Source organism: Cheilinus undulatus, linkage group 5 (genome assembly GCF_018320785.1).
Source record: "Cheilinus undulatus linkage group 5, ASM1832078v1, whole genome shotgun sequence".
Classification (NCBI taxonomy): Eukaryota; Metazoa; Chordata; class Actinopteri; order Labriformes; family Labridae; genus Cheilinus; species Cheilinus undulatus.
Genome location: NC_054869.1, coordinates 18,487,420 through 18,513,880, shown reverse-complemented (window position 1 = coordinate 18,513,880; position 26,461 = coordinate 18,487,420). Strand labels below are relative to the sequence as shown.

The following is a 26,461-nucleotide window of genomic DNA, read 5'->3' as shown; positions in this document are numbered from 1 at the left end:
GGCCGTCAGAGATGTATTGGCTGTAACCAGACTCTCTTGGAGGAAACTGCTACTGGAAGCTGCCCTTTTATTGCTCTGTAGCTGCATCTTCTTTATGTTTAAGCTGCCTACTTGTGATGGACCATAGTCTCTGCTATCAGTTGCAAGTTCAATCGCCCAAGCACACCACCGTGAAGATGACCCCCCCCACCCCAAGTCCCACTGGACATTTCCATGTTAAGTAGCAAACAGGACCCCTGCTAAGATCGCCAACCTCAGCTGCTTAGATCTTGTTCTGAATTGAGGACTAAGTTTATTAAAAACGGCACTCCATAAGGTGTACGAACTAAACAGTGAGCTGAATTCACATGAGGGGGGAAAGCGGTTAAAAGTGGCCTTCCTAGTCAAAATTGGAAGTAAATTGCTGAGAGAGGTGGAGCTAAGCAGCACTGGTCTGCACTCTCCATATTTAGTTATTGTTTTGATTAGGACCCCCCTAGTGGTGAAATTTACATAATTTGAATTTAAGTAGCTCTACTTCTGCTTGAGGAACATTTTATCCAAGTAACTGCACTTGTGCACTATTGTAACATAAGTACAATATTTCTGTACTCTTTCCACCCTGGTCATGCTCTTAATCTCCTTTGATCACCCTACCTCATGTTCTGTTATTGCAGCTGATTACACAGCTCTGATGAAAACTCAACTGACAGCTTGAAAACAGCTTTCTTTGGTCTGCTCTGAACAGACAGTTGCTTGAAACAAAGGTAGGATCCCAAATTCTGAAGGACAATTTGTCTCCTGCAGCAGAAAGATGTTTTGTTAATTTGATGTTTGTCTGTTTAGTGAGAAAAATGAAAACAGCCATGTCAGAGAAATTAACTGTTTTAAGGCAAACACATCAAGTAAAAACTGAATGTCACATGTTCTGGGGTATGAACATTAAAGGTAAATGTCAGAGGACTTAAAGTAAAGTTAACAGACAAGGCAGAAAAGCTTTAACATTCATATAAATAAAGTTTGATTGAATAATGGGTCAAATATACCACTTTAAATCATTTTAAAAAATGTCTTTGTTTTCAGAAAGTAATCCCCGACCCCCCGTTTGGTGCCACTGGACCCCCTGGGAGGTACTGAACCCTACTTTGGGAACCAGTTATCTATGGAACGTAGTTTTAACAATTAATTCTGATTTTAAGAAGATTAACATGGGCATGGGATTAACATGGGCCTGGAAGTGTTTTCAAATGTATATCTAAAGGACAATTCTTTTTACGCATAAGAAATACAATCATATTGAAATCAACAACAAAAAAATTCAAGGTCAAAATTTTTTGCCTAAGAATTATCTTCTTGAGGAAGTAGCTGAAAAATAAGCAATATATCTGTCATCCTATTCTTATATGACTCCTCATATACTAAATATTCCACATATAAAAACTAGTCATGTGTTAATATCAAAGCAAAACAACAAAAAAAGGAAAAATCCAAGCTATGTAAAGGTTTCTCTAGAGCCAAACAGAGCTGTGACAGGGTCAATACACAAACCTTGAGATGGAAGAGATGGAAAGTTAATGCATACAACATATTCACAGCAGACAAAAAATAAAGAAGCATACACGCAGACCAAATAAAAGGCATACCCGGAGATGCTGCTGCACACCCACACGTGCATTCATCTGTACAGATGCACACAGGCATGCTTGAACAAAAGCACACACCTGCGCACAGCAGGTCTGTCTGACACCAGTGACCCAGAGAAGGAGGGAGGAACAAAGGGAAAAAAAAAGGCAAAAGCAGGGTAAAGTAAGAAAGCGAGGGGAGGTTTAGATTGGTTTAAGGGCATAAAGGTAGGGGAGTTTCGGGGGCCCTATGCTGTTTCCAGACAGTCCCAGTGTAGACTGCAGACTTCAGACAGCTGAATCCCTGGAGCCCCCAGGGCAGCATGGAAGCCACAGATGTTCTCAGGGAGCTCAGAGGAGAACGCTCGGTTAGAGTGGGAGGTAAAGGTGCATTGTGGGAATGAAAAGAAGAAGCAAGAAAGCTCCAGAGTATAATTCCAGGAGTTCATAAGAATCTACAGGAAAGGAGGCTGCTATGACACGTGGCATTAGAATATCCACTTTCAAAAGGAACGAAACCAACACCACACAATAAAAGAGATGTTTTTGTATGTCAACATCTCTGTGATAATTGTTGTAAATGAGCAATACTGACAAATTATCATCTTAAAAATCTAGGATCTCATTTATAAACATTGCAAAACAATGCCCAGAAGTGGCATGGTACCCAACTACCCACACTGTGATCTGTAAAAACTCTGACCCATACTTAGTGAAATTGTCGAGGAAGGGGAAGTTGAAAACACACATGGTGAAGTGGGACATACTTTGTTGCCTCTGACACATTCAGTTTCACTATATCAAACTTAAAATATACGTCATCCTAAAAATTAAAACCAACTGCATCATTTTTATGCCTGCCTAGTAAGGCATGTGTTACATTTTGAATATGACAACACACACATATAATCATATATAAAAGGTGATGTCTCGTCTTCATCTGTGAAGTGCAGACAATAGAATTGTATCCAAATTTATTGCTTTAAATAGAGACCAAAAGGAACACCATAAAGCATTACACAACTGCAGACCACCACACTAGTATTTCTTGTTAATGCCTTCAAAAGTCCTTTTTATTACAGGGTATGAATTTTTCTTTAACAATGTCTACTGTTAAGTGGGGAATACAGAACACAATAAGCACTGCAGTGGTTGCTTTGCACACTCTGCCTTCTCGTCACTTGACACACCCTCATCAACTGCAATTATTTTATGCTGCAAAGTGTGTAAATTCAGCCAGGCCTACTCTCTCCCAATCATAAACATATTCTCACTGTCAGTTGCAGAGCAGGCTGAGTTCTGCAGGACAAAACCAAAGGTGGGGGGATCACTAACTGATGTTGGCACTCTGACATTATGTCAAGATATTAATGTGGGTCCTATATCTGCAGTCCTTGTGTCTGCAGTAATGTCGCTTGCACTTCAGAAGACAGCATGAATGTGGTGCAGGTCACTTCCTTTAACCCTCCTGTCGTAGTAAATAAACAGTATGAATCATCTGTGTACCCTCTCATTCATAAAAACCTTGATTTCATTTTCAAAAAGTCTTTCTCATAAGTTTTTCTTCCAGTTGTCATGATTAACTGTTGGAAACTTTGAACTGCTGACTCTTCTTTTTTAGAATTTCACTCATTATGTGCTTTGCACTGACAGTTAACAGTCCCTAAAAAGTATTCACCCCTAGGATGTTTTACCCTTTATTGATTTTATAAATTAATCAAGGTCGATATACTTTGTTTGTTTGTTTTTTTTAATGAAAATGACCCAAAAAAACTCTTAAATCTCAAAGTGGAAACAGATTTCTAAAAAGTAACATCAATTAAATTAAAAGGTATAATCCTAAAAAGGTGACTACAAAAATATTCAGCCTCTTTAACCCAATTAGTACTAGTAGTCTCTCAGTCGTGGAAATAGGATCACATGAGCACAGTGAATGTGTCTAAAGTGATTAAAGTATAAAGAAACCTGTATCTGGAAGGTCCAGTCACTGTTTAATTAGTATTCCTGGCTACCATTACACCATGAAGACAAAAGAACACCCCAAGCAACTCAGAGAAAAGGTGAAGGAAAAGTAGTAGTCAGGGGATGGATACAAAAAAAATTATCCAAAGGCACTGAATATTCTCTGGAGTTCAGTTCAATCATCAAGAAATGAAAGAAATATGGTACCTGTGTAAATCTCATCCCCACAAACTGAGTTACCATACAAGTAAGAGACTAGTTAGAGAGGCCACCAAGGCACCTCTGACTACTCTGAAGGAGTTACAAGCTTTAGTAGCTGACATGGGAGACTCTGCATACAACAGTTGTTGCCTGGGTTCTTCGTCAGTCAAAACTTTATGGGATGTTGAAGAAAACTCATTAAATCTCAACTAGAGATTTGCCAAAAGGCATTTAGGAGACTCCATGGTCAAGTGGAAGAAAGTTCTTTGGTCTAATGAGACTGGAATGGTGCTTTTTGGCATTCAGACAAGACACCAGACACTGCACATCACCGATTATATTATACTGACCATGATTGAGGGTAAAACATCAAAGAGGGCGAATACTTTTTATAGGCACTGTTTGTTTGAATGTGAGCCTAAGAAGGAACATGAGGATGATGCATGTGCACACATATCCAGATGGATTATGTTTCTTGGTAGAACAAAGTGTACAGGTGCATTTTGGAGAGAACAACAACACCATGGATTTTAGGGAAACACGGAGACATTTACCTCATAGAAGGGTTTGGGGTCAGCCCAGTGGTGACTCTCCGCATCTTGAAGAATGCAGGTGGAACACACCTGGAAAGAGTAGCTGGTCAGCTGTTCTCTTAAGGCCTCCATTGTATCATGGTACTTCTGGATAGGCAGCAGTGTCAGTGGTCTAAGAGAGAGGAAGGAAACAAACCTTTAAATGAAATGACAGATAACACAGAATCTATCATACATGTATGGAATACTACAAAAAAAAGATAGGTGCATGGGTCAAGAGTCAGAATGAAATCCTGTAATCCAGATGCATAATTGACTTCACTGTACATTCAAGTAGCTATAAAACAAAAATGAGGTGTAATGATCAGATGAAAGAACTGATGATTTATTTCAAAACTTCAGTGTGACATTTCAGATCCTTTACATCTGCCTGCCTTGATACTTTCCAGAAAGAGGCCGGGGTTTAAGAGGGTACCAGGGGCTTAGAACCAGGGGGCCTGGACGGTGTCGAGAGAGAGAAAGGTGCTTTATGACCAAAGTGGGACACAGTGCAAGTGCAGGTGGAGAGGTGCAGGGGTGCAAAGGTGGGACAGATGGAGTACTGAGGGCACCAAAGATGTCTTTAGAGCAGCTCTTTGTGGAGCAGAGGTTAAAGGGGTAATACAGGGCATAAAAACTCACCAGATGTAGACACAATATGGGTGTCATTACCTCCTGTCAATCACTTAAGGAACTCTTTCTTATTTTTTCAGTCTATTGTCTCCTACTTTTGACATCAAATGAGCAGTTTCTTTACAGTATTAGTATGTGTCTCCAGTTTCTGTCCACATTACAAGGTTCAGACAATGCAGGAGCAGGAAACTTTATGAAAAGTTTGTCCCCCTAAATCTTTGTTGACATTGTTAACATTGGTTCAGCTCTGTTTTTATAAAGGTGTTATCTATTGATGAGGCGGTCAGCATTTTTGAAATCAAAGACTGAAGTTTAAGGCAAAGAAACCTGAGTAATGTTTGAAACATACAGGACAGGGTATAGGAACGCAGCACTTGAAGGACTGCTGTAGATAGCTCAGGTTAAGAACCCAAGTTTTTATAAAGTTTTCAAATATCTACTATACATTAGTAGATATTTGTCGATAAAAAGTAGATCTTTGATAATAAAAACTGACAGAACCAAAGTTTTCTTTTATCGGTTATAAGATGTGACAGGATAAAAACATTAGTGGTGGGCTGACAGACTTATCAAATCCATGATATTTCCCTCGGTGTGCTTTATATGTTCATCAAGCAGGAAAGTGGAGAAGTTTGTGTGCGCTGTACTGCAGAAACAGAACAAGAGGAGCAACTGTTTGTGTGTGTTTGTGTGAGGGAAATTAGGAGCAAGGGTGTCTGATTGGTTAAATCTGTCGCTCTTCTGTGAAAGATCTTATTCCAGGAGTAGAAGAAAAAGTTCTCTTACTTTAGTGTGACATTATCACACTATACGAAAGTCTTTTGGTCAAAGCATAAAAGTATTGTCATCAGTATTCCTGTAATATGTATGTGAGTCAAGAGTGGGGTAAGGCAAAAAAAACTTTTAATAATAATTCACAGTTTCATAGTATTCTAACAGCTCTGAGATGTCTGTGTTCTGTTTATCGTACCATACCGTATTCTGTATGGTATGGCATGGCATGGTTTGGTTTGGTTTGGTGTAGTATGGTATGGCGTGGCATGGTATGGTATGGTGTGGTATAGTATGGCGTGGCATGGCATGGCATGGCATGGCATGATACCCTAAAGTACTGTACCGCACTCTCTTTAATTGCATCATATTCTATTGCATCACATTGTAACCCATGGTACTCTTTCATACTGTATTGTATGTATCCCATAGTTTTGTATCGTATCGTATCATACTGTTTTGTGTTGTATAGTTCTGTGTTGTCATGTTGTGGTTCTTAATGTATTTTTTTATGTTAACAGGATGACAGACTAAAGGACTGCATCATGTGAAACGCAGTCCATACTGTGCAATTGATTCTTCTCCTCTGAATTAATCAGTAAAAAATTCCTTTTTTTCTATCCTATGGATGCTGGAATGGATTGAAGGAGCTGCAAGCTAAAATACAGTAAATCAAACTCATGCATTAGAGCAGATCAATCAATATACCAATCCCTTCCCACACTCTAATACTCAACAGAGAACACATATGTAGAAACCCTCCCCTTACGCTTTAGCTACAGTAGAATGCGGATGTTTCAGTCGGGCATGATAGTGCTCCAGTCGTTGTTGCACATATATGCATGTGGCCAGCAGAGCAGGCAGGTTCTTCAGGGGAGCAGAGGATGGTACCTCCAGGGCCCTCTCCTGCAAACGACCCAACATGGCAAATGCTGCCCGGCCACACGCCTCCACAAAGCTCGATCGCACCTCCAGGAGAGAGCCGTCCCTGCAGGCGGCTGCCAGGGGAAGCAAAGCATCCATCTCAGTCACGATTGCTCCACAGAACTGTAGGTAGAGAAAAAGGAAAGACAAGACAAGTTGATCTCAATAACAGAGGAAAAATCTGTCAGTAAGAGCAAAAACAGGGAAAACATCAGAAAGAGACCTCATTAGATATAAATAATGGAACATTTGCGAGGAGTCATCAGAATGACAAGGAAGAAGACTCAGATACTGAGTATTACACATGCATTTTTCTCTAACATTGTGCAAGCCATTACAGCTGAAAAGCAAACATCAGTGCAAATGTAGAATACAGATGTCTAAAGACGTGCCCTCTGCATAAACCTCGCTGCTGAACATGCATAATTGGTATCAGGTCAAATAAAACCTTTACTTCTGAGGATACATGAGCGCTTGTCTCATTTCATAAAAGCATGAATCATGTTCACAACATTCAAACAGAAATGTTACAGTACATACAGAAGGATGAGGTGGGGGAGTCAGACGTGCTGTGAGGAAAAGGAAAAAGGTCAGACAAAGGTGAGAGAGAGATAGAAAGGGGGTTAGAAGAGCTGTTTCAGCAATGTGAAAGACAATGGCTTATTCTGTAAACTACCACAGCAAGAGGTAAGGTCCAAAACATTTATTTATCTCCAGAAGAAGAATCGTTTTGCTTCTTTTTTTGGGTACAGACAAATATTTATTTATTTATTTTTCTATTATCATTTTTAATAGTTTGGTGATTTCACATATATAGAAAAAGAACTGCTTTATTAACCTTGTGTTTGTGAGTATCTAAGTAAAAGTATAGTAGTTTACTGCAAAAGAGCCTCCTAACAATGTTGCATTAGGTAACAATTCAAAGAAATGTGATAAATTTTCACTTCATCATGTTAAATCACCGGCATATTGTTAAAAAATATTCCTTTATGCAATATGTAACTGATTTTCCCAAATCTTGTAAGATAATTTTTAAACATTGCAGTGGTTATTTAAAGAAAATATAATATTTGGTGCATCATGTACTAACCAACAGAAATGATGTTTTCATTCATAAAAATCAGTAATACAACATTTAATTAATGCATTCTAGCATACTTCTTCAAATCATTAAAAAAGACTATTAGTTCAGTAGGTGATCGTACTAGTATTAGACTCTCATTGATCAAACTTCCAACGATCAAATCAGATGATACTGTAATTAATTATAATTGCATTTAATTATTACCTCGCCAAGGAGGTTATGTGATCGGCAGGGTTTGTTAGTTTGTTAGTTTGTTTGTTTGTTAGCAACATAACTCAAACAGTTGTGGACGGATTTTGATGAAATTTTCAGGAAATGTCAGGAATGGCATAAGGAAGAACTGATTAGATTTTGGGACTGATCCAGATCACTGTCTGGATCCAGGAATATTTTAAAGGATTCTTTACTATTGAGAGATAGGGCTAATGGCGGAGGTCTGTGCTCTCCGAGTGCTTTTCTAGTATTTTTTATGTTAAGGCTGGGCAATATACACAATATCCTCCTACTGAGATGCAGCTGTTTTAGGAGCACTATGAGGAATAATGTTATAAATGTCCCTATTATATAACAGTATTAAAACAAAGCTTTCTTTTGATATTGAAATCAACCATTTCCCTTTGACAGAGCTTTTATATATATATAAGGTAAAATGGGACCAATCATGCCAGAAATAGGCTTCATCACCCTTTTATAAAAAGGTGGCACTATCTATTCTATAAAGTAGGCTTTATTCTGAAACTTTTTTCAGTGTTGCAGTTGACTTTAATCTGCTGTGCTTGCTGGTATGCAACTACAATGGTAGCCAGCAAGACCATACATAATGTGTGGGATAAAGGGGAGTTTATTGGGATCCAGTCAATGGGGAGGCCCATGGAGGTCCCAGAAATGTCATGATCCATTGTAAAGTCAAGCTGTGAGAACTACATCTTATTTCTGACTTGAACCGTAATCATTCTTACCAGAGCAACAAAAAAAAAGAATTTTATTTATCATTACTGTAGTAAAAACTAGCTTTTTATTCAAGATGTAAACCTCTGTTCTTAAACAGTAAAACCTTTTAAAGGTAATGTCAGATATTGTCAGACGTCAGGATGCCATAAAATAAAGTAGAAGAAACTGTGACAATTTTAATGAAAATTAAACAATTGCGAGATGATAAATTGCAAAAAAAAAGAAAAAGAAAAAAAGAGTGGCAAAACTTGGTTTAAAGAGAAAAAAAGTTGTGAAAATGGGCCAGCAGTGGCAAAAAGTGATGGCAAAGGAGTTTAAAGTGAAAAAATAGGTTAACAGTGGCAAAAAGTGTGGCAAAAATGGGTTAAAGCTGGCAAAATCTGGTGAAAATTGATTAAAAGTGACAATAGGTTGCAAAATGTGTCAAAATTGGCAATTATTGGAAAAACATGGGGAATGTGTGTTTAAATTGTCAAAAAATTGTTGGTAGTGGCAAAAAAAGTGTTAAAAATAGGCTTGTACTTTAAAAATGACCAATAATTGGTTGAGACACTTCTCAGCTCCCAAATGAGGTAACTGTCAGGATGCTAGCACCAATGCGACTGGTACACCACACATGCATTGACATTGTAAACAAAAAACCAAAACCCCAGGTTAGACCCCTCATAAGCTGCTTCAATCAAGGTAAGCATTTTCAGTTTTTCATCATTCTGGTTAGCCCCACCTTCAGCAGCTCTTGCAGATTTTCCTACAGGAGTTACATTTAAATCTTTTTCTATTTGTCAATACACATTTATAGACAAGAAGTTTTTTGGTAAGGAATAAATTCAAATATTGGCCAAGTATCTGATATACTTACCTGACTACTGGTGTGTTTTGTTTGTCAGCATGATTTGGTTCTGGTTGCAAACTAAAATGACCATGCAGCATGAAAAGACTTTGGTGTAACAGCTTTACATTTTTTCAGCAGATACCATGCACGCACACACATTGCCTCTACAACCTCTTGTGCCTCCCCATAGAGATCAGTGAAAGCTGATCGGGCATGTGCCAAGGAGCACATCTGTGTGTGAGTTTACCTCCAAATTTATACACCCATACATGTGAGTAACGAGTCAGGCAGATTCTTGAAAACCTTAAACCAAAGCACATTTTCCATGTTTCCTGGGGCTACAAAGACACACACTAAGGAGGAAAAAAGTCAAAATAAGCCTAATCGATCAATCAATCAATCATGGCATGTATTACTTGCTTTTAGAGCCACACACTCCATTACTTGACTTACTGTAGGAGCTGACTGTGAAATTCGACATCCTGTCAGATCAGGGCTCCACCGTGTGTGCACAATTGACAATTTCACAATCTCTTTACACAATTTTCTCCTTTAAAGCTGCCAGAGGGGTTAAAAGGCCTGGGAACAATGGCCATTTGGACAATTAAGTCAATATCTGACTGCATGTAGTCATTAGGAGCTTAGCTTTGAGAAAGAGGGGGGAGGCAGAAGCAGGCACAACAATCAGCATTAGCGGAGTGATGGAGAGGCCCAGGAGGAGCATCTCATACACTTACAGTACTGGCACGAGCTGACACACACATATAAAGCAGGGGAGAAAAAACACAACCACACACACGTCCACAGACTGAAACCTTAACTAGCTGAGATCAAAGCCTGGAATCCCACCAGGACTATTGCAGCAAGGTGAAAGAGATTGTGTAAAGTTTTGAGTGCTAGGGAGGCCTGTTTGTGTGCAAAGAATGTGGAGTAGACAGACAAGTGGAGGTGAGGGTGTCGGTGAAGTGTGAATACAGAAAAAGCACTTGTGTTGCTATAATAGAGAGAGAGACAGAGAGAGAGCATCTAGGTTAAAAAAGGCCCACCTAAACAAGGAGAGCCAAATCCCAGGTTCTGACAGGAAGGCCATTTCCAGCTGCTGAACGACAGGAATGTTTGGCATTCGGCGCACAACTGACTGCCAATAAAAAAAGTACACCATCTAAAGAAGTCTGATGGATGAACAGTATCATCACAGGCTGCATATGTATGGTAATACAGACAGTGAGGTGGGTTCATGTGAAAAAGTGACAATTGAGGTACGAACATATGAATATAAATGTGTGAAATATTGATCCATCATAATGCCTCTGAACTGGCAATATTTCATGCTTTTGTCTTGTATAGTAATTTGCTCTCTGCTCAAACAGTAGGGCACATGTCAAAAAAAAGGACAAGGCAGTGGGGGATGTATATATAATATTTTGTCTTGGATGTCTGTCTGCAGCCGTGTTATGGAATGCAAATGCATGCATGTATAACCTTTGGGTTGAAAGGCTCTCATCTTTGAAGCGTTGACCTACACATAAATATGTTGTAAGGGTCCTGAGCACAGACAAAAATCTGACTCTAGTTAGCAATGAGAGCCAAAAATACTGTCAGTGTAAAAAGAGCTGGATGAAGAGGAGGATGAGGAGAGATGTAGAGGAGAAGGACACTGAGGAGTTTGCATTTGAGAAAGGTTTAGATGGAAAAGTTGTCAAAAAAGTAAGAAAATGAGGAGAAAAGAAAGAGAGTGGGGTTTTAAATTGAGGTAAATATATGGCTGTGTAGTCCTAAACATAGGCAAACCTTTGTAGAGTTTGACACTAAGCCTGGTCTCACATCGCACCCTCGTCCTCCTCCTGAGAAAAGTTAATCTCTGGTGCCCACTTCACCTCTCCCTGCCATTTCCCAGGCCCTCTTCTCTCATCCCCTCTCTCACACTATCCCCTCTTTATCCTCCTCTCTACCCCTGCTTCTCTTCCTTTGTGACTCATCCCTCTATCATCTGTAGACCCTATACTCTCCCTTTTTTTCTCTCCACACCATCCAGCCCATATAATATCTTCCACAGTGGTTCTTGGTTCGTCTCTCTTTTGTCCTCAGAGTCCTCCCCTCAAGCAATACTGATGACTCTTCCCAAGGCCCTTTCTGATCCAGGGCGTCAACTGTGTCAGGCTCAAATCATTTGGGCTCTCTATTATAGAAGGAGCTTTCCGCCTGGGCTACAAAAAACATTAATCTCTCTGGGTGTGTGGACCTGCATTGTTCAGTCAGGTAGTAATAAAGGAGGATGAAAAGGATGGGAGGAGAGGTGTGTTCTACAAAAGCGTGATCCTGCACAGGATGAGAACTGGCTAGTATAGGGTACAATTAACTTGTGTATAAGCTTGCCTGTGCAGATGTGTGTCTCTTCATTTGTGCGTACATTCAAAGGAAGAAGGTGATAGTTTTATAGATTTAGGACAATGTGATACAGAAAATCTGTACTTTATAATGTTTACATGTGACAACATTTAGAAAAAAAAAATATTTCATGTCAAAGTGAACACAGATTTCTGCAAAGTAATACATATTAAATAAAATATATAATGCAAGATAGGTGACTACACACATTTTCACCTCCTTTAAAGTGACCAGCCAATTGGTGCTAGTAGTCTCACAATTAGTGAAGTGGGATCACCTGAGTGCTGTGAGTATGTCTCAAGTGACTGTAATATAAAAACACCTGTGTCTGGAAGGTCCAGTCACTGGTTAAACAGTATTCCTGGCTACCGTTACACCATGAAGACAAAAGAACACTCCAAGCAACTCAGAGAAAAGGTGAAGGAAAAGTAGAAGTCAGGGGATGGATACAAAAAAATCCAAGGCAGTCCAAGGCAGACATCCCCCAGAGTTCAGTTAAATCCATCATCAAGAAATGAAAGGAATATGGCACATGAGCAAATCTGCCTAGATCAGGCCGTCCTCACAAACTGAGTGAAAGAAGGAGACTAGTGAGAGATGCAAACAAGACACCTCTGACAACTCTGAAGGAGTTAAAAGCTTCAGCAGCTGAGATGGGAGAGACTCTGCATACAACAACTGTTGCCTTGGTTCTTCACCAGTCAAAGCTTTATGGGAGAGTGGCAGAGAGAAAGCTGCTGTTGAAGAAAACTCATTCAATCTCGACTACAGTTTGCAAAACGCATGTGGGAGACTCCATGTTCAAATGGAAAAAAGTTCTTTGGTCTGATGAGACCAAAACTGTACTTTTTGGCCACTAGACAAGACGCCATGTTTGGCGGACACAAAAAACTGCACATCAAAACAAATGCAGTATTCCCATAGTAAAGCACAGTGGTGGCAGCATCATGCTGTGGGGATGCTTCTCAGCAAGACAATGACCCATGGCACAAAGCGAAAGCTACACAGAAATGGTTTGAAGACAACAAGATGAATGTTCTGAAGTGGCTGTGTCAAAGCCCAGACCTCAATCCAACAGAGAATTTGTGGTTGGACTTGAAAAGGGCTGTTAGCACAATCCCTGTACAACCTGACAGAGCTTCAGCAGTTTGCATAGAAGAACTGAGTAAAATGAAAAAATGACAAAATAAAAAACAGAATATGTTGTAAATTTTTTTGTTAAAAAAGAGAGAGAAACATTTCCATCCACTTCAACTGATCTTTAAAATAAATAAAAAGTAAAACATCCATGGGGATGAATACTTTTAATAGGTAATGTATAATGTATCAACCACAGTGACACATTTAGTGATTCACTCTAAGGATGATCTCACAGCTCTAAGAAGAAACATCAGTGTCAGTTTCAGGCTTAATCGTTTGTTATTTTCCCCCAGGGTACATGCAGTTTTTGCATCTGTGATATAGTGGACATTTACAGACTGCTATGTCTTCCTTTAGAAAGGCATCTGTGGGCTTTCTTTAATGTCTGTAGGTATCATAACAAGTACTGCTTAAAACACACTATTCGTCAAAAGAGGGGCCCAAGGTAATTCAGTGAAAACAGGGTAAATTATTGAGTTTGAGCTCTGAATGTTAGGGCTTTTAAAGGAATACAGATTGAGTTAACAGAACTTCAAACATAAAGAAAATTAATACAAATAAATAGAAACTTAAGTACACTGTTAATAAAAATATAACTCTATTAATCAAAATTAAGTCAAGAAATTGCAGGTAAACACAATTTAAAAGGCTGGAACTCCAGTTTATGGACCACCAAGTAAAATTTTGAAGCCTCTAATTGGAAATTATGCTGGATTCAGCCATTAAAATATGACATCAAATCAGGAAAGGAGGGGAACAAATCAGACAAGTTGGTGCACCTTTCAATAAGCTACTCCAGAGTGGACGAGTGCAGTCTAAATACAGAACATGGCATCTTTATTTCTAATTATTAGGTGGTAAATCTCTGACATTTTATGGCTAGAAATGAACATCAAAACATCATTCTATCACACCCTCATTCCAGGATTACCTTTGCTATCATTTTGGGAGTCTCTCTCTCTGAGAAGGTGTAGAAGAAATCTTCTTTGAGACGGGTGTTGCTCCCAGAGAGGGTGGTGTCTCTGCCTATGTGACTCAAACTGATGGAGGTGTGTCCTGAAGAAAACAAAGCCTCCTCCTGCTGTAGACTCTTGGCACAAACATCATCCAGCACCACTTTAACACAGTGTGCCATGTGAGGGACCAGACCCCGAAACGCTGACCTCCAGTCAAACTCCAGCACCTGCGACTGCAAGGTAAGAGAGGAGCAAATGACAGTCTTAAGGACAAGCGAGATACTTCACCTGTTCAAATGCTGCATGGACAAACTGCTACTCTGTAATAAAGGTAGGCGTGTAAACCTGAATGATTTACAAGTTGAAAAAGAATTGGACTCATTATGAAGAATTACATATGAATGTCTCACCTCAGATATGTGTGGAACTGTTTCTGCTGTTGATTTTCTCCCGTCTGATGTCATGTCTGAATCTTCTCTGCTCTTTTTCAGGATTCCTACATGAGATATATTTTTCAGTGCAAGCATATTGTAGTAAATTTTAAATGACGAGGTCACATTCTCAAACTAAGCAAGGGAAATTTCAGTGCAAAGCAACAATAAAAAAATAGATTTGCCATTTTAGCGAAGCTATGAGGTGTCTTGAATTTATTAAATCTGTGTATTTTTAATGACTTTTTCCCTGTCACAAAACACTGCATAATAATATATGGAAAAGCAGGCTTAGAGCCAAGTGCAGTGACATGAAAGCAGCCATATATACCTCAGAGCAAGATATGGGTCACATTGCCTCCACCCCCTCCACTAGCCAAAATGAGCCACAGTGACCGCAGTATAACTGAACATGCCTCAGAAGAATGAGCAGAAAAAAGGTAGTAAATGCTAACAGCATTGGCTTTATGAGTCTAAATTTGGGGCTTAGGTTTGATTTAAACCCAGATTGCATCAACCACATGCAGGGTTATTCCACAAGGGGAGATTGTGTGGATGTGTGGGGGAGAATGGGGAATGTAGGGGGAGTTGCGTGAAGACAAGCGTACAGGATGTTGGATTGGGTTGCAATTAAAAAGCGTGAACATCAAGGCCACAGTTTCCTAATCAGAAGGCGAGGAGTGAGACCCCAGGCGAGGCAATTTAGCCGAACAAGACCGCGTGGAATGGAAGAAGGAGGAAGCAGCAAGCGCATCACTTTTTGACCTTTAAGCCCATCTGATGAATTTCTGGTAATTAAGCCGTTTGATTGCCTGGAATTAATGATTTGGATAACTGCCCTTTAAAGGCTGTTTACCTCTCTGTAAATTGAGCCTTTCTGCAAGTCTTGTTTTTGTAAATGTAACCTTTATGGAAATTACTCCATGCACCAAAAGCTTTCATTTAACATCTCTGCAGCGGCAGTTCAAAGGGGAAAGAGGAAAAGGATGCTAAAGGCTTATATAACACCCAAGATATTTCCTTACTGAAGGCGTATTTCTTCAGACACAACACAGATGCCCCACTAGACAGACCAGTTGGTGTTTGTGTGTATTTGTTGAATTTGTGGGGGTATAAATCCAGGGCAGTCCCTCTTTAAACTTGTAAAATTAGGGGATTAATTAAAAACCATATTACATATTCATTATCTGTTTAATCATTTTAGAAAATTCTGACTCAAAACTTGATCTAGACAGTGCTTCAGAGCCTTCTCTCTACTTTTAATTTTAAAATCTTGGTGCACAGATGGCCAGCCTGGGTTCAAGTCCAACCTGTGGCTCCTTTCCTCTTGTTATCCCTCCATTCTCTCACCACAGCTTTACACACTGTTCTCCTTTGCAGTGAAGGCATACCCCCCCACCACCAACACCCCCACCACCACCACCACACACACACACACACACACACAAATAATCTAAGAAAAAATCTTGGCAACACTGTATACATTCTTTTCTCTCTAATTATAAAATTCAATAACCATCCTACTCAGACTCATTTAAATTTAATCTCTAAAGTATATGTGGTGCAAAGGTTTTAAAGGTCCAGCAGGGAAATTGACCTCACTGGTGTTGATGGGAAATTACCCCGCCCCACTAACGGTACAATGATATTAAATCATAGAGCAGTTGATCTCAATACCGTCTGTTGTTAGGTGATTCCACTGCCATCACTGAAAGTTAACAGTCAGTTACGTGCTGTGATTTTGTGTACTGTGAGGTAAAATTCCTAAATCTATCAGCCAAGGTGGCCTGCGGGTCGTTGAAATTATATTAACAGAGAGATTTTTGCCAGAAAACAGTAAATTTAATCCCCAACTTCTGTCTCTCTGCTCTGGCACAGACCCAGGCAGCTGCACTCAGATCATTAGCATTTTCTTAAATCTGAGGGATGGTTTGTCTCTTGAGTGGGTGTGGCTTCAGCTCATGCAACTGACATGCCTACCCATCCTTGAGCAGATTTTACTGCCTCATTTTTCATGATTTTGAAACTTAATTTTATAAACTTAGAGATGTTTTTCATGACTCAAATTTGGCCTGCTGGTTCATAACCCAGTGGCCTGTAATACCACAAACTTAAAATAAAGATTTATTTATCACTTCACAGGGACTTTAAAGGAAACAACATGGATATGTTGGAAACACCTAAAAATAACTTCATACTAAACACTGGGAATACTTGACTCATCATTTCTACCTTCATATCAACATATAGATTATCATTTATAAAAAACATTCTAAACATAGATGCATCTTTACACCATTTTAATTAACTCTTTTTAATTGAATCAGCATCTGTACAAGCAAAAGACACTTCTACTGATCTGCCCCTTCCATAGATGCACTCACTAAGTTTAACGTCTCATTTTGAAAATGAATGACAGTATGGCATCGTATTAACTTATTTTCAGCTTCTTAACGTCGATATTATTCCATAATCATTTCAAAATGAGAGTGATGTTATTGAGTGTCTTTATACAATATTTAAATAGCAGAACTTAAATTAAACATACAGGATGGGCATCCCTACCACCCAAGTACACTGTCATTCTGTGGGAAATGTGATCAAAGGGACTGACACAAGCCATGACCCTTTAAGACCATGAATCTTTAAGATTAAATTCTGAGGAAAAAAATTAAGAACATTCCTTAATCCCTGATTCATGACTGCATGTGTAATAAGTATATATAGTGCATATGCTAACATATTTTGGGATAATATACCTTTTACACATGGAGTTTCTCCTGTGCAGTCAACAAAGGTCACATTAGTAACCAGCTCCTTCACAGTCCTCTCAAACCCCAGCAGGGTGCAGGCCAGCTGAGTTAACGCCCTCAGCTGGTGGGAGGTCAAACTGAAGCTTCGGTTTTTCATGGGAAGTTCCATTGGCGCTGTGAATGGGGGAAAAAAAGAATGAAAGGCAAGAAAAAGTAAAATAAACAGTGCATACATGTGGTGAATGTATGAGTGACAGAGGGAGGAAAAGTGAGAGCTGCACTATAGTTCAGAAAAGGAATAAATAATTTCATGAAACTACGTTTTCACCCAACCTCCCAGCCTACATGCACTCATCAGAAAACACCCACCCTCTACAAGCCTTGCCTTGCACGGCACCTCTTATAAATATCGACCCATTCATGTTTTCCCAATACACCATATAAACAAAGAGGCAGTGAAAAAATATGCAAAACTTTGCTCCCTGAGAAGTCACACATGCACATCTTTTCTCTCGGCACAAAACTTTTCTCCCCCTAACCCGCCGATGACCCCCTCGGCAAATATGGATTTCCCATTTTGGAGGCTGCCAAAGCCATCACCCGGGGGATGTTCCGCATTAAGCCGGAGAATGGGCGGCTGGGAGATGCGTTGCCATACTCCCAGACACATGCACAAATACTTTTGTGTGTCCGCTTAAATGAGCTCCTCCACTGCAAAGGCATTTGGGACTGGATGAGCTCAGTATTAGCCTTGACTCTGAAAGCGGCGAGATGATTGAGCGTTGAGAAGAGAGGAAAAAGTGGGGGGGGGGGCCTTTTCCAATAATTGTAACATTATTGCCTCTGGATCCTAATGTAATTTTGCTATATTGTTAAACAAAATCTGACAATATGACAACACAGTGTCCCCAAGGAGGCATGGTTTAATCATGCATGAGGTGTGACTCTGTGTGTGAAGGCTTGTATTCTGAGTCCATGAGTATTTGTGTGCTTGTGTTGAGTACAAGTGTGTTTATGTGCATGTAATGCAGGTTGTTATGAGTAACTTGATTTGCAGACAACACTTTCACACACATTTGCACATGTCAGTCTTACAGGATAATTGCCACACTGCAGCACACTGTGTGGTCACCACAGAATTTATTCTGACCTCAAGTTTGTTTCTGTTTGCAAGTCTAAGTGTATATATGTATTTATGTGTGCGACATGATGTGTGAAGAGCTGTGTGATTATGTGGTGTGTGCTGATGCATTAGTGTGTATGTGTAATTAAGCTGCATGGATCCACAGCTCCACTGTAATGGGGTCCAGTGGGAGTCTGTGCTGGAGAGACTAACCCACACTGCGTGTGTGCATGCGTGACCTGGCTGACACTCATGTGCCATCCTTGCTCTCCATCTTGCACATTCACACACGCACCAACAATCATGTCTCTTTTAAAAGTCACCAGCAAATCAACAGTGCTTTCCGTGCCTCAACACAGGGGCAAACTTAAGCTGTCAACAATTCAAGAGTAAACAATATGAACCGAACGAGACAGGGACACATTAGGGGAACGGGAGCTGGATTCTCTAAAAGGCTTTTACAGCAAACACCCCCAAACATCCCACCTTACGGAGAATCACATTCTCCACAGCACCATCTTTGTCCCTCTTATGCCTAACCATTCGCCCCCTCATCCTGTGGCCCCACGACTGTAACACTTGCTCACTATAGTCACACTCTTATAGCTGAACATGACCTTGATGTTTTGCAATGCTCTGCCTCCACCTTTCATCGAGCCCCACCGCCTAGGCTATATCGGTATTTATAGTCTTCTCCCTAACCAAATAGCCTTATAGCCATAGCAGTGTAGTACACAGCCATCTAAACCTCATTATACCTTTGTCACAACAGTGAGGCCAAATGGAGGCTCTCATAGCCGGTTGATGGAGAGGGTGTGCTTAAAAGCACCCAGGTGTGTCATATAGCATAGTGCATGGCACGTCTCATAGAGGCGAATGTGGAAGGGCAGTTGCAGGCGGAAGAGTTCAACCAAAGGTCAATGTGCTGTGAATCAATAAGGGAGGACTGGCGCTGAAAGCAGAATGATATGTTTATATAAGAGCCCCTCTATATGACATTATAGTGCAGAGGATGTGTTATAAACAAAAGGAAAATCAATGGTTGGCCATATTGTTATTATAACCCTAAAAAGAGCCTATCAAAAGCCCTCAAAAACAAGCGTGTGTCAAGCAAGATGGAACATTTTTCAAAATGTCTGGAAATACCAAACTCTCCAAGTCTACAGTGGCCAGTTTCAGTTTGTAGCTGTTAACAATGACAACAATGTGAGACAAAAAGAAAAAAAAGGCACAAATAAACAGAGCAGGTATTTTTGGCGAGCCATCAGTCTTCTTGTTGTCTGTCTCTCCTGTGGGTTCCACCATCAGCTCTACAGCTCTAATACACACACATTGCTCTTGACTGGCAGGGAACATAGAGAGGGAGAGAGAGAGAGGAGGAGGAGATCTAGTGGAAGGAAAAGGGGTGGTGGTAAGGGATGAAAACATGGGGAAGAGAGGGAGGGGCGGGATAAGGGAATTCCCTCAGCAGTTGTTATTGATTCCGGTGTTTACGGGCGAATAGTTTAGTGCCGTTTACAAAACAGAACAGATGCAGCCAGTGAGCAAAAAGGTAAACAATTGCTGTGTGGCGGGCTGCCAAATCCCCAGTCTGATGTATTAAACTCACGGTGAAGAGCATTTCCCCTTTGGCTGCACTTATTGCCACTTCATTTCCTCTTTGCTCACACACACACTCTCCTTCTTGCTGTCTCTCTCCTTCTCCGTGTCGCTCTCTTTCTCTCTTGTTCCCTTGTTTATCCAAGGGTGGGAAAAAAGAGGGAGGGCATACGGCGCTTTTTGCCGTCTGGCTATTTTCTGTCCTTCTCTGACCCAAGAGGCCCAGTTCTTCCAAACAGAGCCATTAGTAGGGGGAATTGCATGTGTCTGACATGGCCGAAAACCAATTATTAGACATTTTCTACCAAATGATGCCCAGTCTTTGGGGAATGGGCAATCATGCAATAATTTAGCCACTGATTTAATTTCTCTCCAGCGCAGCATCTCTCTCTCTCTCTCTCTCATCCTCTGCCCCCCATTCTCTCAATCTGCCTCTCTGTAGTGTAAATCAGACCATCAGAGAAGTGGTCTGGCTCCCTCTTACAGCAGGCCTTCAGTCTCTTATCATCTGATCACAATAAGTGAAGATGTGCTTTCTGTGTTTGTGCATATGTGTGCAATGTAAGCATTTTCTTCATTATATCCAGAAAGATAAGGACAGAGGAATTTCAGCTGGCAATTCTGCACATATATTAAACAATGGGAATATGAGCTGCTTTACATTTTGTAGAAAATGCATCAAATATTCAGACAAATTAAATTTCAACATACATGCATGTGTCTGTATTTACATGTGAATATACAGTTTACAAGTAATTTATGGGAGGAAGTAATAGTACTTTTTTAGTAATTTTACTTTTAGTAGAAAGAGTTGGTTGCCTCTAAAGCAGAACATTGAGGGTTCGATCACTAGCTCTTGCAGTCAAATGTTGATGTGTCCTTGGGCAAGACTGCCATGTCAGTGGCATATGAACTTGTATGAATGCATGTGAATGGGATCAGTTCATACTGATAGCATGGCTCTAAATTCTATGATGATAAATTTGTCATTTGGCTGACTTTTCTCACCGTGACCCTAGTCATCCTAAATTGACCTGCCTACAGTTTTAGTGTGTACTTATGTGAACACTGGTAAGCTCAAGAATGACCGTTTGTACAGCATTTATCCTGAAACACTGCAAACATCCTTCTTTGAAAAAACCCTGCTCTTACAGGGCTTCTACTTATGTGGGTTCATTTGGAGATCTGAGTGCATGTTTATATCAGTTAGTGTCAGCATGAACAACTAACTTCATGACATTTGTTATGACTCCACTTTCCCTGTTTCTTGTTTAAAAAGCTTTTTCAGACTACCAGGCTTCATTTTCTAATGTCATTGCCTAAGGGACAGTCTCATGAGGCAGTTTATCAAGCTTTGTGCCTCTTTCTCTTAAGCCTTAAATGTTTTGTATGTTTTGCTTACACCATTACCATTAAAGGTCACATATTATGCAAAATATACTTTTTCAGGCTTTTCTAGCAAAAATATGTGCCCCTGACCTGTCCACAAACCCCCAAGAATCTAAAAAATCTATTTCCTTCCACCATCTCTTTCTCCACCTTCAGGAAATGTGTGCTGAAACAAGCTGTTCTCAGATTTTCCCCTCATGATATCATGTGGGGAGTTAGCCCCGCCCCCAGGTTAAGTTGGCCCTCCCCACTTGGAAGATAGTTCCGCCCTCCTCTCCTGATCCTCCTCCCATTACCAAAGACATGCTCGTGAGGTTAACTGATGACTCTAAAATTGCCTGTAGGTGTGAATGGGAGTGTGCCTGGTTGCCTGTCTCTATATGTCAGCCCTGTGATGGATTGGAGACCAGTCCAGGGTGTATCCCGCCTCTCACCCAATGACAGCTGGGATAGGCTCCAGCCCCCTGCGACCCCAAGACGGGATAAGGGGTATAGAAAATGGTTGGTGGATAGTTTCAAAGTATGGCTTAGTGTAGACTTTGCACCAAAAGTTATGACATAACTTAAAGGCTACAGGAACTTTAACAGGACTACGAATTTTGGGGGCTTCCCCTTTAAACATAAGCATTTACAGTCATGGACGAAAGTATTGGCACCCCTGGAATTTTTCTAGAAAATACACCATTTCTCCCAGAAATTGTTGCAATTACAAATGTTTTTGGTATACACATGTTTATTTCATTATGTGCATTAGAACAACACAAAAAAGCAGAAGAAAAAAGCCAAAATTGACATAATGTTACACAAAAATAAAAAAATGGGCCAGACAAAATTGTTGGCACCCTCAACTTAATATTTGGTTTCACACCCTTGGGAAAAAAGAACTGGAACCAATGGCTTCCTATAACCATCAACAAGCTTCTTACAGCTTTTAACTGGAATTTTGGACTGCTCTTCTTTTGCAAACTGCTCCAGGTCTCTCAGATTTGAAGGGTGCCTCCTTGCAACAGCAATTTTGAGATCTCTCCATAGTTGTTCAATGGGATTTAGTCCCGGACTCATTGCTGGCCACTTCAGAACTCTCCAGTGCTTTGTCTCCAACCATTTCTTGGTGCTTTTTGAGGTATGTTTGGGGTCATTGTCCTGCTGGAACACCCATGACCTCTGATGTTTAAAACGAAGTTTTAGTTTTAAAACTTAAAAATCTTCAACAATCCACCAGAAACATGAACAAAGGACTCCAAGCAATGATTACTGTACAATAGGCATCATCTTAACATATCCAAACACGATTCAAAACATCTAAAACACATATAAACACCCTGCATGAGGGCATCATGGGAAAATTATTCAAATTTTGAAATGAAAGTAGGTGACGCTTACATCAATTAACCCTCTGCAGAGTTGTTGGGATCAACACAGTCAAACAACTCCAACATCGAAGACCACTTAACTCAGGGTGGAGTTAAAATTACACTTAGGGAGTTAAATCAACGTAACTCTGAGAAATTAACACTCCAGTTTTCACCGTGCAGATGTTTGACTGTAGGTACTGTGTTCTTTTCTTTGTAGGCATCATTCTGTTTTCTGTAAACAGTAGAATGACGTGCTTTTCCAAAAAGCTCTACCTTAGTCTCATCTGTCCACAAAATGTTCTCCCAGGACTGAGGCTTACTCAGGTACATTTTTGCAAAATCCAGTCTGGCTTATTTATGTCTCTTTGTCAGCAGTGGGGTTCTCCTCGGTCTCCGGCCACAGTGCTTCATCTCATTCAAATGACCACGTATGGTCCGAGCTGACACTTTTGCACCTCGAGTCTGTAGGACAACCTGAACTTGTGTGGAAGATGACTGAGGATGTTTATCCGCCATTCCAACTATCCTGCGTTGCATTCTTTTGTCAATTTTTCTCTTTCGGCCACGTCTAGGGAGATTAGCCACAGTGCCATGGGTTATAAACTTCTTGACTATATTCCGCACAGTGGACAAAGGAATTTCAGGATCTTTGGAGATGGTCTTGTAACCTTGAGATTGTTCAAATTTTGCTTCTTAAGTCCTCATATGATTCTGGGCTCTTCTTTCTCTTCTCCATGCTTAGTGTGACACACACAGGCACACACCACAGAGGTTGAGTCAACTTTTATACATTCTACTGACTTCAGGTGTGATTTCTAGATTGCCAGCACCTGTTACTCACCACAGGTGACTTTAAATGAGCATCACATGCTTCAAATAAAATTATTTACCCACAGTTTTAAAAGGGTGCCAATATTTTTGTCTTGCCCATTTTTTGATTTTTGTGTAACATTATGTCAATTTTGGCTTTTTTTTCTTCTGCTTTTTTGTGTTGTTCTAATGCACATAATGAAATAAACATGTGTATACCAAAAACATTTGTAATTGCAACAATTTCTGGGAGAAATGGTGTATTTTCTAGAAAAATTCCAGGGGTGCCAACACTGCCCTCCATGATTGTAGATTCTGAATAAATGGGGACAAAGCATTGATCCTTGTGGAACCACAAGAAGCAAAAAAACTAAAAAACAAACAAACAAACAAACAAAAAATTAAACAAAACACAAGGAAAGCAAAATTTCATAATCCTGTGACTCAGCAGTAATTTATGTGATCATTTTGGATTTTACCTTTATTAATAGGACACCTAAAGGGAAATAGTTTATGCAAGGAAAAGACAGTGAGGTGGAGATGCGTCAAGGGTCCAAGGAGAGGAGTCAAACCTGTGGCCAATTCATCAAAAACTGAGGCCTATGTATATGTGGCACCTGCCCTGCTGAGTGAGTTAAACAAGCACCTCACAACTGAACCAAATTTAAACAGACAAAACATGATTTAGCAAAAAAATAAATAAGAAGTACTACAGGCAGAGTGGCTGGAGAAAAAAAAAAAAGATGCTTAGTGAACACCATGTACTTGCCTCCTCTAGTTCTCCTGCAGTGGCCACTATGTGATGTGTTTTAGTAGTCCTTTTTTAAAACAGATGTTCCCCAACATTCCTAGGGACTTAAATATCAAACTGAACCTGTCCATCCTGACCTTGTTCATTCTTATCCAGGATATTGCTCTAGGGGTGTTAATGCTACCTGTGTTGAGTCCTCGTGATTTTTTGTGCCTGTGTTTTTTGAGTGTCTGAGCCTCCCTGTGTGCACATAGGGTGTCAAGCAGGGTCTTATGGGTGCCTTTGGGTACATCTGTGAATGTATTTGTGTGTATGTGGCAAGGCTATGAGCTGCTATGGACCACCCGCTAGGCCCTGTGACAGCCAGGGTCCTCCTTGTCAGTTGCGGCCCACTGCTCACTCAGACAGCGTTATTATGGGAGGCCTCCTGCTGTGATTCACCCTGACACATGCACACACATACGTGCACTCAAAACACACAAGCCTTGGTCTCTCATGGCCCTTTCCCTGGGTGCTGTCCAACCAGACCACAGCAGGGGCCACCTGCCCTTCACAGAAGGGGAAAGTAGCAGTATTTGATATCTCAATTAAGTTGCCTTTGAGAAGAAGGAGTTGCAGCAGTGATGGCTGTGTTTAAGTGAGATGACAAGCAGTGAGGAAACTCAATTTGTTTTTCTGTGTTCATCAGAGTCTGCTTTTGTTTTGGGCTCTCTTTGCCATGACAGTGAGATAGGGGTCAAGATTTCTCTGGCTCCCTCAGTGTACTTGAACCAAGCAGCCAGGATGAAAAACATGGGAGGAATGTATTGTCTTGATGGGAGCAATTCATTAAAACCCACTTGTTTAGTGCCCTTGTTCACTTTATTGTTTTCAAGCCCTCAGCGAATCACACTGAGTCTTCACCACAAAGTGCTGGCTGTTCTCACTAAGCATGCCATATTTGTTTGCGCTTTCTCAATGAAAGTGCCAGGAAAATGTTCATATCCTTGGGTTTTTCAAAAGTGATACACAAAGGCCATTGTGACCACTTGGCAAAAACAGAGAAAAAAATAAATGGCAAGCATAATACACATTCTCAAGGGCCGCGAAACACATCACATTCTTTCATGTTATTTCACTGGACCCTTGATTTAGAGAAAATGAACACAGGCACTTACACATGACATACTTAAGAATTAGCTCTAATTAAAAGGAGCAAAAAACATTTGATTTGTGTCTTAACTTCCTTAAACAAGGTCTGTTTGTCATCTACAAGGACAGCAGCATTAAAAAGCAACATTCTCAAACTGGAAGCAACTCTCAAACCTACACACACAACCACACAAACCCCCATACCTCCAACATAATTACACGACAGCATGCAGGTGCACATCCCTGTCTGACTGTGTATAAACTCAGACAGAGATATGATCTGGTGAGGAGCTGCTCTTAATAAATATTAACAAACACCATTCCCAAGTAGCCTCAATCCCCACAAGCACCTCCAATGCCAGTCAGTGCCTCAGCTGAGCTATCTCACGTCACTACAGAACCTCTCTCCCCGCTGAATAGGCTGTCGCGCTTTCTCTAAGAAAGAGTTCAAAGAGCCAGAAAGGGCGAGGAGAGGAGGGGTAACATCAGGGGTGAATGTGCTACTATACATGTTTAAACTCAATTCTTCTTTATCTATAGGGAGCTGCCAACATCATCATATGGGGAAATTAGAAGAATTGGAATTTAAATCGCTGCTATCAGAATGGGGTTGCAGAGTTTGTAAAGAATTTCACAACCTCAGCTTCACCCCTGCGGTCGATTGTTAGGGAATAAATTGTATGTGTGTATGCGGGGAAGTTGGAATAAAGGCTTTTGATGTCCTACAAATACATGGATTGCCTATGCATGCATACATTTGAAAATCACTGATGCCATATGGAAATTTAATGATGCATTTTTAAAAGGGTATTAAACAAGGCCTGATCACAGGATTTTCAAAGTAAACTTGCAATTAGTACACACAGACACACACTACTTCACAGACTCACAAACAGCTGGGCAGACATGTTCGAGTGAACCTACTCAAAGCTGATATAACATACACATGCACATAGTAACAAATAAACACATGATCAAATCAGGGCTTAATTAAAGCTGAACTATGGCAAGGACATTTTTTGTACTCTTGTTGTTTCTGCATTGTTAGGTGCATGTCCATGTGCAAAAATCTAACTTTATAAAAGGTAACTGCTTTTCCTGTCA

General features: G+C 40.3%; 1 protein-coding gene across 1 annotated transcript in view; it reads right to left on the bottom strand.

Moving 5' to 3' along the window:
• kiaa0825 (KIAA0825 ortholog) overlaps positions 1–26,461 on the bottom strand; it is a 220,875-nt gene that overhangs the window by 153,957 nt on the left and 40,457 nt on the right. Inside the window, exons 7-11 of the mRNA XM_041788069.1 lie at positions 17,206–17,373; positions 14,426–14,511; positions 13,991–14,248; positions 6,510–6,787; positions 4,319–4,469 (exon numbers count right to left, since the gene is read on the bottom strand). Coding sequence (XP_041644003.1) covers positions 4,319–4,469; positions 6,510–6,787; positions 13,991–14,248; positions 14,426–14,511; positions 17,206–17,373 — 941 coding nt within the window. The remainder of the gene's footprint in view (positions 1–4,318; positions 4,470–6,509; positions 6,788–13,990; positions 14,249–14,425; positions 14,512–17,205; positions 17,374–26,461) is intronic.